Source organism: Gopherus evgoodei, chromosome 10, assembly GCF_007399415.2.
Source record: "Gopherus evgoodei ecotype Sinaloan lineage chromosome 10, rGopEvg1_v1.p, whole genome shotgun sequence".
Lineage (NCBI taxonomy): Eukaryota > Metazoa > Chordata > Testudines > Testudinidae > Gopherus > Gopherus evgoodei.
This window is the reverse complement of record NC_044331.1, coordinates 72,812,305-72,831,476: the sequence shown is the minus strand read 5'-3', so window position 1 is coordinate 72,831,476 and position 19,172 is coordinate 72,812,305. Positions and strand designations below refer to the sequence as shown.

General features: G+C 41.1%; 1 protein-coding gene across 2 annotated transcripts in view; it reads left to right on the top strand.

The window, feature by feature from the left end:
- The window catches only part of PRKAR1B (protein kinase cAMP-dependent type I regulatory subunit beta), a 114,193-nt gene that overhangs the window by 53,011 nt on the left and 42,010 nt on the right, over nucleotides 1-19,172 (top strand). For both annotated transcript variants that reach the window (XM_030578842.1, XM_030578843.1), the window contains exons 5-7: nucleotides 4,371-4,432; nucleotides 5,218-5,264; nucleotides 17,251-17,409. In XM_030578842.1, the coding sequence (XP_030434702.1) occupies nucleotides 4,371-4,432; nucleotides 5,218-5,264; nucleotides 17,251-17,409 (268 nt within the window). The remainder of the gene's footprint in view (nucleotides 1-4,370; nucleotides 4,433-5,217; nucleotides 5,265-17,250; nucleotides 17,410-19,172) is intronic.

Sequence of the window (19,172 nt, the reverse complement as noted above, 5' to 3'; positions counted from 1 at the left end):
GTGATCTCAGATCTGACTTCAGTTGTTTGCAGTCCTCTTGTACGCTTTATGGAAACCCTCGACATGTTAAAACTTGCTGTGAGTCTTTGATATTTGCAACCCTTAAAAAAAATCCTTTAAATTTTGATATTCTGAGACAAGACATGGCATTTTTTGATGGAATAGATAGAGATTTCAGGTCTAAACATATTCCTCAGTTTCACCTTGTTGGACTAGTTAATAATCAAGCTTTATATTATTTACAGCTCAGAATCTTTGCTTGTCATTTCATTTACTGTTTTAGATTATATTATCACAAAGTTACAAAAAATTAAATCTGCATAACCCTCTGTGGAGTTTATCATTGGTGGCTGAGTCCTGCCAGTCTTCCCCTGAAGCACCAATGGGAGCCCCAAGTATATTCAGTCCCATCTGCATCAGTGGTTCCATGCCGAAAACTTCCCCCAAAGCCTTTTGATTGGAGCACTGGTTTTGGCCCCAACTGCCGTAGCAACGAGAACTCACCTTTTCAAGAGGTAGCCAGTAGAGACTATGGAAGAGCAACAGAATAGGCAAAAGCTTTTTCCCTTGGGGACAGGGGAGTAAAAGGCTGAGGAGAGGCAGTATTGGCATTAGAGATGAGTGAGCTAAGAAGCTTCGAGGGAAATATTGTGTAGGGATCTGAGACAGCAGTGCTGGGCGAACCCTTCAGGTGTAGGTGCCTGGATGCAGAGGCACTAGGCATCCCTCTTCCTCTGCACATCTTAGGGGTTGTCCATAAATAACATAACACATTTTTTGGAGATTTTCAAGACCCACCAGCCCCTTGTAACTCTTTGTAACACTGAAACAAACATGCAAAATTTAGGACCCTCGTACCCCCTACTGTGTTACGTAATGTGTGGACAGCCTTGTAACTCCAACCACCAATATAAAAACCCAAACACAACACCATACATCCTGATTCCATCACCTAAATAACACATTACAAAGGATACATTTAAAAACAAGTAATGCCCTGTGTTAGCAATTCTCCCACACCACACACTGATACACAAAGGCATAGAGTAAAAATCTATCCCATGCACATTAACCATCTACTTCAGCATTCCGTACCATTCAAAAACTTGGTTGAAGTCAACATTTGGTGGAGAGGTGGTGAGTGAAGTTATGTGTGCTGTAGAAGCAGTAGATAGGGAAAGACTGTAATATGGAGAAGATGAAATCATGGTTCAGAAGTAGGTTTCAAAGTTTGGGTGAAGATTTAGCTAGTGGTTTCCTAGCTTTTTTTATCATTGTGTTACTGTGCTGCTTAAACAGCCACAGACTATTTTTTTAATAAAAAATTTTGTTTGGAGGAATTTATGTGTGTATGTTAAATATATATAAATAATAGCAACTTGGAAACAAAAATTCAGATCCCCTCCACACATCTGTTACAATTCTGCTACACAGGCAGGGCTGTTTATAACACTTCGATGTTTATGCCTTTTGTGGACAAAAGACTGTTGTGAACCACTCTAAAAATAACATTACACTTTGTAGCAAAAAAGAAGGTCAAAATCTGGGCCTTGACCATACTATCTCTTTAGTGAGTGCCACTAGTTTTCCTTAGTTCATCTATTTTTTAAAACCAGCTTTGTTTTCTACACATCACTCCTCAGGTTTTCTAGCATGAAATTGTATATTGAACATGAAAATATATATTGATAGAAAATTAATGTTGTATTTTCAAATGCCAGCTTAAACAGATCATGACCAAACTTTTTAACTTAAAAAAAAATTGGCATGCTTTCTTAGGGTATCATTTTATTTATTTTAGTCTATTTTGTATGTTGTGAATCAAAATCAATAAATTATATCTATTGTTTGAACATCAATTCCATAGTAGCCTAGATTAAATCAAAGGTCAGTTTTGGTGCAAAGAAGTTATGAGTTTGGTAGGTTATTAGGCCAAGATTTTCAGAAGGGCTTTGTGAGGTATTGTGTGCCTCAATTTTGGGGGGCCCAACTTGAGATGTGTTAAAGGAGACTGATTTTCAGAGAGTGGTAGTTCAGCATTTTCTGAAAATCAGGTCCATTTAATGTGTCTTAATTTGGGGATCCAAAAATTGAAACACTTAAAATCTTAGTCATTTTTGAAAATGTCAGCCGTGCCATATACCTTAGGAACAACAGTTCCATGATGGCCAAAAACATGAATAACTATTTTCAGTGACATTCATATAATGGCTGATCACTTAAATTTGTCCATCAGTTATACCCACATATTGCTATCTGGAAATGCAAATCAATATCAACATTAGTTTTGTTGACTTTCTTGCTTGCTTGCTTGCTAACATTTACCCTGCAATTATGTGTGTTTATAAAGTTTCTGTTAAAAAAATTGAAGATTTGCTCTAGTAAAGAGAGGATCATGTTAAAATACTCAATGTATTCCTGTATATTTAAGCAGGGCAGTATTAGTTTAGTAATGCTAAAGAGTTATTTCTGAAAATCTAATTCATTACTTCTTTGACAATCTTTGTAGCAGTAGTTTGTAACCTAGGAGTTTGAAAACATTTTTGATAAAAGGAAGAGATGTTCAGAAATCTGATAACAAACCATTTTGGAGAAGAGTGCAGTGCTGTACATAATTTATCAGCCACTATTTGTGCAGTCGGTTGTTAAGATATAAATAAAACACAACCTTCAAACAAGAGATTAAAAAGCTGACATTGTGTGTGTCCATGTTCTGATTTCTCTGTTTAGTGGCATAATCTTTCGGGGCCTGATCCTCTGAAGCACAAAGTGCCTTCAGTGCTAGTGGACTCTTAGATCTCTGCTTGGCACAGAGGAGGGGGTAACACAGGGAGCCAGTTGAGGCTCCCTGATCCCATTCTGCCTGGCCCCAGCATAAGACAGAGCTACTGAGAGTACACCACCTGTGGGCACACTGGGGGGCTCCAAGAGAGGCACAATCCCTGCCAGTTCTCCCCTAGGTGTGGTACAGTTCGGCACTGCCTCCTACACAGGCCTGCATGCTAATCACACCATCTAGCCCTAGCAGTGGAAACGTACTGACTGCTCAGCAGGAAAGATATGCCCCGCTTGAATAATGAGTGAACATTTCCTATAACTGCATCTGAGTGGACTGTGGAACTGTTGGACAGGAAACAAGCTCATAATGGGATTTTACAATGTGCATTTCCCATATAAGGGATTGAAATCCACCATGGGTTTGTTGCTGACTTCCTGGCTATTTTGATGAACCTTTTAAATTTCTTCATTGTTTTCACTTATTTGTGATTGAGAGGAATTTGCTTCATTTTATGGAGAGTTTACATCTCACTCTGTGGGAGGGGCAGTAGGTTGATGCACCACTCCTGGAGAAGCCAGTCACAATTCCTCCCCTTTGCTGGTGGTGGGAAGTGGTTTCCTTCAGCCCTTTACACTGATGAATTGGTGGTGGTGGGGAATAGCCCAAGCTCTACCCAGTCCTTGCTCCCCATCCTCCACCTCTGTGGGGAGGGGAAGTAGTGGTTCTGTGGAGTCTGCTCTCTCTCCAACATGGGCAGGCAGCCTAAAGTGATTGTGGAGAGTGGGTTATGTTCCTTACTGCCCAGCCTGGCCTTGTAAGGGCAAGTGATAAGCTTGTTCTACATGTTTAAAATCATGGTGCTGTGTGGAGTCCGGGAAATATGAATTAGTGCAGTGCTCTTGTATAGCTCGAGTGTTTCCATAGCATTAGCCGAATTTTCGTCACACTAGTAACTCTGCTAAAGTCACTGAGCGTAACTAAAGTCAGAATTTGGCTTCATATATTTACCTCTGCACTGGAAGTGTAATCCCTTGCCAGCTCTTATGCTGTCTTAATTTAGTCCTTTATATTTCCGAATGCATCTTGCTTTGTGCAATGGGCTTTGCTGGTAAAAACGGAGCCTCATTTTCAAAAGGGGCTGTGCTTCTATTTCAGGCTTCCAACAGCTTCCATTGTGACACAAACTGGGCTGTTTTGAAAATCTGGCTACTTTACGGTGCCTAAAAGGGAACTGAGGTCTTTTGAAAATTCTGGCCTTAGAGAATAAAAAGCATGAGCTGGCTAGTTCGTAGAATGCTTTAATTTAAGAATGGGTCTGTACACATAAATTTTGGAAGTTCTTTCAAAATAGCATGACTGGGTTGAGTCACTGTCTGACTTAGTTTTAAAGTATGGCTCCCACAGAACTAGCTTTTCTGGTGTTTTGCCAGCTGGGGACTCCATGTGCTGCTGCAATTAACGTTTTTCTTTTTCTTTTTTTTTTTTTGCAAAATCTGTTAATGAAGGATTAACAAAGCAGAGTATCTTCAGTACTGGTGACTCAATAAGGAACAAGTTTGATTCAACAATGGATGTTTATTTTCTTTTATAGTGACATATTTGACGCCATGTTCCCCGTTATGCACATTGCTGGAGAAACGGTCATACAGCAGGGTAAATTTCCACACTTTTTTTCCCTACAAATTTGCTTAGATTGTATAATTTATGCCACTCTTTTTGACGTTCAGAAAATTATAGGGCCAGAGATTTTACCATCTTTGCTCACAGGCAGCAGTGTCTTATTCCAGAAGTATCTAAGTATTTATTTTTATTGTAAGCTCTTTGGAGCACGGGAATGTCTTGTTCTGTAGTATCCAGCACCTAACATAATGGCGTTCTGGTCCATGACTGAGGCTCTTAGGTGCTTCCACAATCTAAATAAATAAAGATAATACTAATAAAAAAGTATCCACATGGCTTTAAATGGGGGCTACTCATGGAGAAAAGTACTACTCAACATGAGTAAAGGGGGTGGACTCTGGCACAGAGTAATAAAAGATGGAAAATATTTTCAATGGTCTTTGAGAGTGCTCAGCACCTCACTATATCGTATCCGTAGTTACCAGACTTGGCAACTTAACTTGCAAGCTTAGAGAAAGTCAAGCAGGACTTTAGTATCCTGAGGGTATTAAAAGTTTCTAATGTGTTGGCCTTCATTTTAAATAAATCAAAATGGATAAACCAATACAACTGAGAAAAAAATATAAATAATCACCCCTGATATTTCTGTTCATGAGCAAAATGAGGCGTGGATGTTAAGGAAATGATTTTCTCTTAAATAATCAGCTCTGCAAACCTGTGCAAATATGGGTAGAATCAAATATGAGGATTGGAAATTATTTATATAACCATCCAGCAGACATTGTGAAAACAATCATCGTTTATATTTTTGCTTCCAGGTGACGAAGGAGACAACTTCTATGTAATAGATCAAGGAGAAGTGGATGTAAGTTTTAATTAACCTCCAGTTTGGAGTTGCTTCCTCTTCTTATTTATTTTAATCAGACTGTTGCAATATGATGCTCATTCTAAGTTTACATAGTAAAATTTCATGCTCATGATGCTTGCTCATGCTCATGAAAGGGATCTGGTGGTCATAGTGGATTACAAGCTAAATATAAGTCAACCGTGTAATGCTATTGCAAAAAAAGCAAACATCATTTTTGGATGTATTAGCAGGAGTATTGTAAGCAAGACACGAGAAGTAATTTTCCCGCTCTACTCTGTGCTGATTAGGCCTCAACTGGAGTATTGTGTCCAGTTCTGGGTGCCACATTTCAGGAAAGATGTGGGCAAGCTGCAGAAAGTCCAGAGAAGAGCAACAAAAATAATTGAAGGTCTAGAAAACATGACCTGTGTAGGAAGATTGAAAAAATTGGGTTTGTTTAGTCTGGAGAAGAGAAGGTTGTTATAAGGAGGAAGGAGAAAAATCGTTCTTCTTAACCTCTGAGGATAGGACAAGAAGCAATAGGCTTAAATTGCAGCAAGAACGGTTTAGGTTGGACATGAGGAAAAACTTCCTGTCAGGGTGGTTATGCACTGGAATAAATCGCCTAGGGAGGTGGTGGAATCTCCATCACTGGGAATTTTTAAGAGCAGGTTGGACAAACACCTGTCAGGGATGGTCTGGATAATACTTAGTCCTGCCATGAGTGCAGGGGACTGGACTAGATGACCTCTTGAGATCCCTTCCACTTGTATGATTCTATGAGTCTACTTGCCTAAGGCCTGATCCAGCGATGTTCTGTGACTCTCCACTCCAGCTGAACTGAGGGAGCTCAGCATTTCACAGGATTGGTCACCTTACTAGATTTTGTTGCATTAGGTCTTTTATGTATAATATTATCAGTGGTATATTTTACAGTCACATTTATTTGTCTATTCAAGGCAGGATAATATGGTATCATAATCAAGCAAATTACTTTATCTTTAGAATCTTAACCACACCCCCTGTAAGTGTGCTGCCTTCAGTGGAGCAGGCCACCATGATGGAATGCACCTGAGGGGCCATATGAAACATACGGAAAATATTTTCTTTAATCACTTATCTGAGCTCATATGCATTTCTTTTCAAATAAAGAGAGCGCCCCAGGCTGTTAGTTTCATCTTAGAAACCTTAACTTGCTTTTTAAACTAGATCTGAATAACCAAGCAATGCACTGCATTGATAAAGCAAGGATTCCTAAAAAGTATAAATTGAGTTCTTAAATCACAGAATGCCCATCAGAATTTGCAATGGTTTTGTCAGGAAGTATTTGAAAGGAAGCTACCCTCTGAATCTGGTTTCCAGTTCTAATCTGTACATGTCTGATCAACTTCACCCGAAGGAGTGGTATGAAATCAACCCCCTTTGCAGCTTTCATTTGGTATAGTCTTTCTCACCTCATTGAATTCTCTGGAAGCCACGTCTTACATATCAACAGTTGTAAGATAGGACAGGCTGACTCATTAGCAGTGTTGCTATGCAGACTCCCAGATGAATTCTGTTTGGATTATTTAAAGAAGGCAGTGATTTATTTTGAATCCAGCCAGCAGGCATACAGTTATTTTAGTGAAAGTTTTTTTGTTTTAAGAGGTTTGTTTGTGTCAGGGGACCATCTAATTGGTATTGTTGGGAATCGAGAAACCTCACACTCTGCCTCTGGAAGTTACTCCTCTGGAAATCCTTGTGACTCATTGTTCCTATCAAGCAGGGTAGCATGCCTCAATAGCAAACATTGCCACATCGGCAGTGCCAGAAAATAACAAGTGCAGTATTTATAGAAGTGTGGTTAAAAATTACTTAAAAAAAATTCATTTAAGGCCTGATCCAAAACTCACTTACTTCATGATGATATGCAGAAAATAGCTACTGGAATCTTACTGTAGTCCTCCTTAAATGTGCCTTGCCCTCCTTTGGAAGTTTTGTGGAATAGTTAGCTGCATTTTCTGTCACTGAAGATGGTGTCTTCGTCCCCGTCCTCCCACTACATCCCATGATCCCCCACCGTAGCAGCTCTTTTACACAATGTTAAGCAAATTCTTACTGAGAGAATGACACCTTTTCATACATAATCCTGACTATACGTGGTCCCAGGAGGGATCTAAATGCGAAGATTATTTTGACTGATTATTGAGTACATGAAGGCCTGATTTAAAGTAACCTCCATCTGCAGGTACCAGATGGTTTTATGGGCAGTTGCGGCTTCTGGGGAGGTGTACAATTTTCAAAAGCAATTTAGTGGCTTAGGAGCTGTGAGTGGGTGTTCTCACACCATCGCTGAAGAGCGATATGGTGGCTCAGATGGGGCTAATTAACCCATAGGCTGCATCTGGAGAGAGATTTAAGCTTGAGGACAAGGGAAGTGTGAAGACCCATAGTAGGAAAAGGACAGGAAAAAAGGGACTATGGAGCCACTGTGTATGGGGGCCTTCTTTGCAGAGGGCAGATATACCCTCCTGAGCTGGTCCCCAGATTACCACTCCCACTGAAGGGCGCTGACAGGCAACAGAGAGGAATCCAAGCCATAGGTACTGGAACTAGGGGTTCTGGGGGTACTGCTGCACCCCGTGGCTTGAAGTGGTTTCCATCATATACAGGGTTTATGGTTTGGTTCAATGGCCCTCAGCACCCCCACTATGCAAATTGTTCCAGCATCCCAGTCCGAGCCCTACTTACACAGGTCCTGGAGAACCAGTGAAGACAATGAGAGGTGCAGATATACCTGCAGGGTTATTTGGCTAAGTTAGGTGAACAGCAGCAATATTTACTTAAGATTCTCCAGGAAGTGAGCAGGGGCCAAAGGGGCAGAGAATGGAAAAGAAGTTCCGGGCCAGGAGGTCAGAAGCCCTGCCAAGGCAGTGCTATGTCTGTGGTCAGAAGGGTTACATTAAAAGTGGATGCCTCCCGGGATGGATGCGAGAAGCCCTACCCTGAAGGCAGAAAGACAGGAAAGCCATGAGGCGTCCTACCTGTTGAGAGAGAAGAAAAGGGCTGGCACCTGTTTTTCCTTTGGGGAATTAGGGCATTGCTCCAGGGCCGGCGCTTCCATTTAGGCCACCTAGGCGGTCGCCTAGGGCACCAGAATTTGAGAGGGTGGCATTTTGCCACCCTCGGCGGCAATTCGGCGGCGGGGGGGTCCTTCCGCGCTCTGGGTCATCGTTGGCAATTCTGCGGCGGGTCCTTCACTCGCTCTGGGACCTGCTGCCGAAGTTCCCCGAAGACCGGGAGTGCGGAAGGACCCCCGCCACCACAGAATTGCCACCAACGACCGGGAGCACGGAAGGACCCCCGCCTAGGGCGCCAAAAACCCTGGCGCCACTCCTGCATTGCCCTCACAAAGAGCAGAACCATGGCCGAGGGAAGGGCAGGGTCCTGACTAAGGGCTGGAAGAAAGGGTTAGTAGGCTTCAGCCTGTGCAACCGTCATAGAGAAAGCTGAAGGAGCAGTGATGACAGAGGGTGAGAAAGAACTGGAGGAGAGAAAGGCACCTCCACAGACCCACCTGAAGGAGGTGAGGTAGACAGTGAGACCAGTCGGTATACAGTGGGAGCTCAGATACTGAGGAAGAAGGTTTTGAAGGTTTCTGCAATGCAAGAGAAGGGGCTACAAGAGAAATTGATAGCCACGGAGCAGACTTTACAAGTAGCTGTACAGTTCCAGAGGGAAAAGCACCAGCAGAAGGGCAAACTGCTTCTCTGAACAGGGGAACTAGAGCAGCAGTGGAGTGACCTGTGAGCCCAGCTTCAGCAGATGCACAGGGTAGGAGGTATCCATACCCTGGAGGACTGCAATCTTGAGGGGGAGAGTATGTGATGGGGTGCTCAACCCACACCACCTTTGAAGTACTGGATGGGCTAATTAACCTGATAGGCTGCACTTGCGGGGCCAGGGGAGTAAGGCTGGAGGACAAGTACTAACTGAAGATGGAACCCACCTTAGCAGGAGTAGGCAGGGCTTTTATAAAGCCAGGAAGGGAGAGCAGAAGCGGGTGGCAGTGTGAAAATCTGCAGTCACCCTCCGGGCACAGTGAGGAGAGCAGGAAACTGGGGGGAGCGGAAGCCCTGGGATCTCACCCTGAGGGAAAGGTTTACCCAGAGAAGTGGTGGAGAAGGAGGCCTGCAGAGAGCAGTGTAGGAAGAAGACCAGGGAAACAGCAGCAGGGCTTGAGATGGTGCTAACCTTGGCTTCTCATTGTAGGGTCTTTGGACTGGAACTTGGAATAGTGGTTGGGTCTGGGGTCCCCTACCAGCCATGGGGAAAGTAGTACAGTCTTCAGTGGAAAAACCTGCCTGGAATGGCACCTGCACAGCTAGTCTAGTGAGACTTTGATATCCTGGAAGGGGAAAACTGTACAGTGATGTGGCTGGAGGGCCACAGAGTAAACAGAGTAAGGAAGTCAGAGCTAATCCCCAGACCCACCCACAAGGAAGTTCTTCAGCAGTGAATGAACCTCGTTACAGGGGCATAAATACCACTGAAACTCAATGAGACTTTAGCTCCTGAGTGCCCAAGTCTCTTTTGAAAATGGGACTTAGGCTCCTATGCCTCTTACACACTTTTGAAAATTTTACCCCAGACCTATAGCCCAACAAGGTACATGTCTAACTTTAACCACGTGAGTGGTGTTGGGCTAACAGCTTTCAGCGTTCCCGTGGTCTGCACAGCACAGACAAGAGCATGACCCCAAGATGGTGGATCCATGGAGCAATATATTCTAAGATTGTCAATGACTGATATGGAACCTGATTTTCTGTACAAATACAAAGATATACGGTAATGGTACTTGCAGTTGCTATCATTAGAAATATCAGATGCTATCTGCAAAAATATTATGCAGTGTTTTGAGGAAGAAACTCTTTAGATCACAGGCAGTATATAGTTAGAGTTATAGGAATATGTACTCCAATTAGTAATTACAAGAGTTATGATGAATCCCCTTATGGATAATTTTGCAAATCTGTGAAGAACAAAATAAAAGGACAGTCTAACACTATGTTTGACCATCTCTATATATGCGGGATAGGGTGACCAGAGAGCAAATGTGAAAAATCAGGACAGGAGGTGGGGGTAATAGGAGCCTATATACGAAAAAGACCAAAAATCAGGACTGTCCCTATAAAATCGGGACATCTGGTCACCCTAATGCAGGAGGATAAATGACAAACATTAAATACAAATAACTTAATGTTATATATCCATAACTTTTCTGTCTATGGTCACTGTAGGCGACAGAATAAAATCAAATGCAACACCACATAGTTTACAGGTACATTCCCAGCTTGATAGGAGCAGTAGACCAAAGGGATTGTCAGAGGAGAAACTTACTTTTCTAGTATGTAAGTTTTTGTATTATCTTCCCTTTGGCAGCGATGATGACTTACAGGAATACTACTGGCAGTGTTAATGTACTAAAAATTGACATCTAAATAAGTGCTCATAGCCCTGCTATCTGGACTTGAGAGAAATCACCGTGTTGGTCAAATAATAGAACAGTCACAAGAGTATAGTGGATAGTTCTGTAAAATCATCCACTCAATGTGCAGCAGCAGTCAAAAAAGCTATCAAAATGTTGGGAATGATCAAGAAAAGGATAGATAATAAGACAGAAAATATCATATTGCCTCTGTATAAATCCATGGTATGCCCACACCTTGAATATTGTGTACAGATGTGGTCGCTCCATCTCAAAAAAGATATACTGGAATTGGAAAAGGTTCAGAAAAGGGCAACAAAAATGATCAGGGGTACAGAATGGCTTCCATATGAGGAGAGATTAATGAGACTGGCACTTTTCAGCTTGGAAAAGAGGCGACTAAGGGAGGATATGATAGAGGTCTATAAAATCATGAGTGCTATAGAGAAAGTAAATAAGGAAGTGTTATTTACTCCTTCTCATAATACAAGAACAAGGGGCCACCAAATGAAATTTATAGGTAGCAGGTTTAAAACAAACACAAGAAAGTATTTTTCATGCAATGCACTGTCAACCTCTGGAACTCCTTGCCAGAGGGTGTTGTGAAGGCCAGTACTATAACAGAGTTCAATAGGGAGCTACATAGATTCATGGAAGATAGGTCCATCAATGGCTATTAACCAGGATGGGCAGGAATGGTGTCCCTAGCCTCTGTTTGCCAGAAGTTGGGATTGGGAGACAGGGCATGGAACACATGATGATAACCTGTCTGTTCATTCCCTTTGGGGCACCTGCCATTAGCCACTGTCAGAGGACAGGATACTGGGCTTGATGGGCCTTTGGTCTGACCCAGTATGGCCGTTCTTATGTTCTTAAGAGCCTATACAGCACCAGTGTCTTACTGTGGATCATTATTTCAAGATAATTTACTGTGAGCTAGATTGTGGCCTGGCTTGTATGTCCACACAAGATAGTAAAGGGGATAGAAGGCACCACTGAGCTACCTATTGTGCCATTCATAATGCAAGAGGGGAAACACAAAAAAGGCTGGAGCCTTGGCTTGGCCTCCAGTGCACGAGGCGGCATATCTGTACCAGGTACCAACCTAGCATGGTGTATTCCCTCAACCAGAGCAGCAGGGAGACTGGGAGAGAGATTGTGACTCAATAGGTCATAGTCAGAATCTCCCTATTGGGCTGCTGCAGGGGTAGCACATATTGCAACTGTCTCAGGGAAGATTGTTAACTCATGGTCTAACCCTGTATGAGGAATAACTTTCTGCTAACTAGATTATGGCTTGAGGATTTAAGTTTCAGAGGTCAGGTGTCTACTGGAAGCTCTACTACTTGGAAAAAATGTGGATGTATGCCAAAAATGTATCTAGTGAAGCTTATATTATGGTTTCCAGTAAAGATGTGGAAAGTACCTGCTAAAGTATGTGTTTCTTGCAGAAATCTCTAATCCATATTTCTAAATATAAAACTGTCCTCCTATTTATTATTTTAATCTTAAAACCTCACATTTTGCTTAAAAACCACCCTCAACAATCCTTTTAAAATATATTTTTTAAAACAACAACTTCCTATTGTATTTAATAGGGTTGTAACTCTTTTTGCAATCATTTTCGCGTGTTTTCTTCTTGTAAAACAACAGCCAAATGCACTATAGTGGAAAACCAAAACTTGCCAGTTGTCTAGACAGCTAAATAGTATTTGTATTTTAACTTGAATATTTATCGTATTCAGGGTATTTCATACAGCATTATATAATAGACAAGTACAAAGAAATCTTGTGGACACTAAGCTAATCTTGTCTGTTCATCTTTGGTAAAACTGGCAAGTTTACAAAGGCCACAGCCACCCTTGTATGGAGAAATATAAAGATAAAACAAAGTGAAACAAACAAAAGTTACACAGCAGCTGGTCTATGAATATTGCTGGATTTTTAAGAGCTAGTTTGATTTAATACTAACCTATTGGTCAATGAAATCTAATGGTATTGCCTTTGCTGAAGAGCTTCCCCTCCCTTTTTTTCTGTGTATTTAATTAAATGCATCCATGACAACAAGAATTCCTCAATCGTTAACATTGCCCATGTTTCACATCTTTGTATTTTCTAATGGATGATTTAGAAACATCTAATAAGTACATTCTCTGGGTTACAATTTTCAAGATGCCACTTTGAGTTTCTGAGGATTTTAAAGATAGTCCCAAATTTTGATAGCATCATATGAGAAAGTCACCCACATGTATCAAAACTTCATGTTTAAGACTCGTTTAGATTTCCAAGAAGAAATGAGCCTCTTTTCTATTTTGGGAACAGAAATATTTGGACCAACTTTCTCCAGACAAGAGACAGGGCTGAAATTATTGCATAACATAATGGGATGCTAAAAGTTGCAATACCGGGATAATTTCAATACACAAATGTATTAAATGAGCGAGATTGCCTCCACAGGAGGTAGAGGGGCAGCAGGAAATGCAAATGGTTAATAAGAAATCAACAATATAAAGCCGAGGACTGAAAAGCAGAAGTACATTCGTTAGGTCTGAATATACTTCCATATCCCACTTCCCAAGCAAATGGGGGAGTTACTATTATTGATAAGATTAAATCCTATTTTTATAAGTAACCTGAAGATGAACGAAACTAAGATGTGCTCCTAGACCGCTGAGCCTTGTGTGAGGCGCTTCGATTTTCTCTCACGGTTAGTGCCTAATGTATATCACAGCCTGTGAGGAAAGGAATTGAAGAGTACAATATCACACAAGATTCTTCCCGCTAACCTTCTATATAAAAAACAGAAAGTGAGCCCACTTGGGTAATTTGTCTTGCTAACAAAAATTGCAGTGCTCATACCAACAGAGATGAAAAACAATAGAAATCTAGAATGCCTTTGATCTCCAGAAAGTAGCAGGCTCTGGCAGCATGATTGCCCTTCATATTTGGGCATCTGCAGCTATGCATTCCTTTACAGCTACATGAAAGTAAAAAGTTCCCACTACTGTGCAGCTGGGTCAGCTGTCCAAGTAACAACTCGGACTGTTTTGATTGTGTACTCTCTGCATTAGTGAGGGTTCATAAATATATAACATGTATAAGCCAAATCCTATGACCAGTATTTTTTTGGAGGGAGAGAAAGGGGATCTGCCAAGCTGCTGCCATGCAACACAGCTTTCTTTCCCAAAATAGCCTCATCTTCACCTTTCCTTTCCTCTTTTTTTTTTTAATTCCACCTTGAAAGGAATCTTAGTGGGGTTGAACTTTCAGCTAAAGGACAGAATGACAGTATAATATATCATCAATTCACTTTATCATCATCATGAAGACAAAAGTTTATTGTTGACTTAGGGAGCATTCTGCAGAGTATAGTACAATGGCTTTCCTCTTAAAGGACAATAGTTCTTCTTGTGTTGTTTTGTGTTCAGGAGATTGAAATTGGAAAATGGTGTTTTTATTGGGGAAGAGAGTGCTGGGCCCAGTGATCATGTCATTGGATCAAGATTTGGTTTCAGTTCAAAATGCTTTAAACCTGACACACTTAGTGGGGTTTGACCATTTTCATAAACTGTTTACAAACCATATGTCAAACATGTTTCGTGGAGTCTAGTCAAGTGGGATAGTAAAATTAAAGATGGCTTGGAGTGGATTAACTTCAGCCTTTTTTATTGCAGTGCAACTATTATAAATGTCAGTACTTCACTCACTCTACTTTGAGTTTCACCAGATTAATTTTTCCCCTTTGGTTTGCTACTTATTGACTTAACAAGAATTTCCATGTTACAGTTTTAAAATGTGGGTGCTGGAGTGAGCACACTTCCCATTTATAGTTCAGATGCTGTCATTTCCATCCTAAAGAAACACCCATCATGTTAGCAAGTCATCTTACCACACTTTTACGCAATAACAGAAATTCAGCTTAACAGCAAGACACCATATACAAAATAACTTTCTGTCCTGAGTGTAAATTCAGGATGAGAGATCAGCTGGCATTCAGGACCTAACCCAAAACACATTCAGTGGATTTTACCTTTGATAGACCCTCACTGAGGACACAAGAGTTGCCTTATTGGAGCAGACCGATGGGTCCATGTAGTGCAGTGTCTCCTTCTGCTGGTTGTCTATTCCTGATGCTTCACAATAAGAAGACACCTACCCACCATCTCTAAGAAAAATGCATCTGGCCAATTTTGCAATGTTTAAATATGGAAGGTGTTTTGTTTTTTAAGATTTACTTTCATTAAGTTACCAAACTTTATAGGCCCATCATTTTATTCATCCACCTTCCCTGCTTTTGACATGCAGGAGTTCCAGGATTCACACTTCAACCAGACTTTGGACTTTTAAACACTCTTTTGTGTGTAAATTTCCCATCATGAGAAGAATTAACCATTGACCCAACATTCCATTTGGTTTCCCTTCCAAAGCCTATGTCACAGATCAAAAGAAATCCTGCTATTATTTAATGTGTCATTCCCCATAGTAATGAAGAAATTCAGCTACAAATGGCCTTCACGGCTAGCATTCATGGCTTGGTTACTGCCTGCCTATTTTGGTTTATTTTTTACCTTTTGCTTCTATCCCTTGATCTCCAGGATGCTCCTGGAATGCAGAGACCCACAACACTGGCTCCTCAGCTACAGTTCGGCATTAGGCTAATAGAAATCCCATGCAGTCCTTACATTCATACAAGGTCTCTGATCAGTTAAGCGGCCCCATGCCCTGATGGCTTGTTCCAGTTCCTATTGAAGTCAGTGGAAAGGCCTCAACAGGAGCTGGATCAGGGCTTGAATGAGTGTTGGGCAAAACAAACTGAGATTGATTTGGGCTGTAGCACAAGAGACATCTTTTCAGCCTAAGAGGAAGATAGATATATAGATAGATAGATAGATATACACACACAAAATATACTAAAATTTGTTTTTATTTTTGGGAAAAGACCAAATATGACTATATTTTGCCCCATATTAGAAACCTTATTTTTTTCATTCCTGAGTAATAAAGGGTCCTAATTTATATTAAAAAAATTGCATGAATCCATTATTTGTAATAGGTTATGTGAAATTATTTTGGTTTTCTTTTTGTTTTTTTCCTGTTTTGAGTACAGAATAATTGTATGCAGGAGCAGCTCCAGACACCAGCACACCAAGCATGTGCCTGGGGTGGCAAGCCGCGGGGGGCAGCCTACTGGTCACCATGAGGGCGGCAGTCAGGCGCGCCTTTGGTGGCGCGCCTGCGGGAGGTCTGCTGGTCCTGCGGCTTTGGTGGCAATTCAGTGGCAGGAACACCAAAGGTGCAGAAGCGGCGGACCTCCCGCAGGCATCCTGCTGAAAGCTGCCTGACTGCTGTGGTTGGGGCAGCAAAATACATAGAGATGCCCCTGATTGTATGTTTCTTTTATTACAGTTTTCTTTATAGAGCTGTTACAGCACTAATGTTCAGTCTCATTGATTTCTATTGTTACTGCTCCATAATACATTAGGATATACTCTGCACTTGATATGTGCATGCAGTGTCTGCTGTTCTAAAAACTTCTTAACACATTAACAGCCTAAAAAGGATGCCCCTTATGTCAGTGTATAGTGACAAAACTACATGCATGCTGCAAAATGTACAATCAATCGCATTCTCTCAATGCAATGTAATGCCTCAGAAGCTGTACTGTCAATGGATAACAGGAGGAATTCACCCTAGCGTAGGGACCCTGCCCACCCCCCATCTACTAAAGTGAAGGACTTACATGATGCAAAGGAACTTGGGTAGGCCCTCTGAGCTGGGTTGTATTTCACCCAGTAAAAATGTTGTGCGATAACTACATCAATCAACAATAGTTTCTGATCTAAAATAGCTTTGGATCCGATCCATTTCATCAGCAGGATCATAATGGTAGTTTAATAAATTAATTATGGGCCCTGGAGACCAATAGAACTGGTACATGAGTGGAAAGAAAAGGATAGTTATATTTACATGCTATCAAATCCAAAGTAGTCAGTAACCCACTAAGTCAATGGGAGACTTTGAAAACTATCCTTGGATAATTGATGAAGAGAATAAGCTTATAAAAGAAAAATCTCCCCTTTCAGATGATGTTTTCCTTGTTTTGTTCTGTTTTTCAGTTCACAACAATGGTGCTTTCCGACAAATCTCATTACAGTTTTTAACAAATCTCCTTCCTTTCAAGTTTGACAGTGTTAATAAAAAGCCAAAGTTGTGACAGTTCTGCTTGTCGATTCTCTGAGTGCTGAACACAGGGAAGGAAAACTTGATGCCAGTTAACCACAGGAGCTGAAAACTCAGAGAGTAAATACAATTATTGTGCTGAAGCAAGAAGACTTGAAATTCTGTCCACAAAGCAGGTTGTCACCCTCTTTTGTAACTGAGCGAGGAAACTGTTAGGTTACTGTTTTCTTTCTGTGCCTCCCAGCACTATCCAACTTAGATAGATAGGAGATTATTAATGGGTTTTTAGGTAACTGGAAGTGGAAGGAAAAAGCCCAGATAAGCCCCCCGATTATTTTTTCCCTCTTCCTTTTGTAGGTTTATGTAAATGGAGAATGGGTTACTAGCATTGGAGAAGGAGGCAGCTTTGGGGAGCTTGCATTGATCTATGGAACACCAAGAGCTGCCACTGTCAAGGCCAAGACAGACCTCAAACTTTGGGGCATCGACAGGGACAGCTACAGACGCATTTTAATGGTGAGTTTTAAATGTTATGACTTATTCACATTACTAGTATTGTGCCATAAATGTGCACAATGTTTATATTTTACATTCAAATTATATCAGTGCTAAACCCTCTGCAGTTTAAGCCTCTAAAACAAACAAATGCACATTAAAGTAAAACTGTGGGTCTGTGTGCCAGGAATGAGCATGGGGCTGTGTGCCAGGAACCCCTGAGTACTTCCCCTATCATACACAATAATACATCAGTAATTATTTAAAACCGTGAAACCTTCGAGGTCCACATTACTCCTCTAAGCTACCATACATCATCTTCTTGTTATCAACCTTCTCCTGTCCTCCCTCAACAACACCCCATGCTTGTTGCTTTGTATTGTCGTCATTCTAACTTACACTATAAGCTCTTCTTGGCAGGAGCTCCGAATGAGCTCTTGGCTGCATTACAGTCAGTGGGAAAACTCCCATTGACTTCAGTGAGTCCAGGATTTGAACCCCCTACCTCTCCTGCATCCTTGTTTGTCAACAAAGTGCCGTGTATATCCATGGCACAATAAATAACACTGCACGACCCTAAAACTGCAGTAGCAGCTTCGGAAAGCTGCTAACACTCTGTGACTTCAGGAAAAGATTCCTTCCTCTCTCTCCCTCCCCCAAGTCTTTTCAAAGAAGCCTGTCATAGAAGCTGGACACCTGCAGCATGCGTTAGGCTGTTGATTTGTCATTAGACCTTGAGTTGTGGATTTATAATGGAAACTTTGACACACGCTTAGCTAAAGCAATGTTGTAGTTTCACCACAATTATTTGTTTTTCTGATGTGAATGTACATACTCTTTTCTCCTCGACAAAATATTCCCTTCCTGTAGATAGTTTACACTTGAATAATATTATTTAAAGCATCTTTCTTGGTAGGAACTTTTCTTCATTGGTTACATTATTTCATTCTAGCCTGGAGCAAATGTTGCTATGATTTCTTGGTAAGAAAAGAATGTGTATTAAAAATATATACAGTACAAATGGAATTACTGATTGGGTAGCTTAAGGGTTTAGCAAAGGGATACAATGGCTTTCAGTGTCAGGGTCATTAGTTCACATCCAACTGAATTCAGCCGAGACATAATATTTATGCCATATGAGGTCTGGTGGGTGCCTCAGTGAAGTGAGTTTGTGGCATATATCTAGTTCTTCATGGAGTGGTGTCCACATCACAAAAATCACCATCACAACTGGCACTCTCAGTAGAGGAGCTAAAGATTCATTGGAGAAGTAGATGAAATTATTCTTCCATCCATAGAGATAGGAGGCGGCCCCTCCAGGACAGGATTGAGATTCATTGACAAGCAGCTAGTAATGCCACTGAAGATGCTGTGTCAGTTCTGTGGATGAACAGGATGAGTACTATTTGAAAGCTGCTTAGTGCAGGAGCAGCATTCGTTGACCTTCAATAAGACATTTATTTAAAACTTTTTTTTTAAACTCATAGGGAAGGAGAACATAACTTGTTCACTAGTACTTGACTAAGGCAATCAAGACAGGTATCTAGAATACTGCTTGAGATGATTCTGCTTGGTGCAAATACGATTCAAAAGTACAAAAGAGAAATTGTACAAGAGAGAAATAAACAGCATAACTGATGTGTTCTCTGGCTTTTTAAGAAAGGCCGTTTGGTTCTTTCTTTAATCTATCTAATGCAGTTACACAAGAATAAAGAGGAAAATTTCACAATCATCTTTGCTTTTGAGGCCCCTTTGGTCTAAAACTTGATGAAAATGGCAATAAC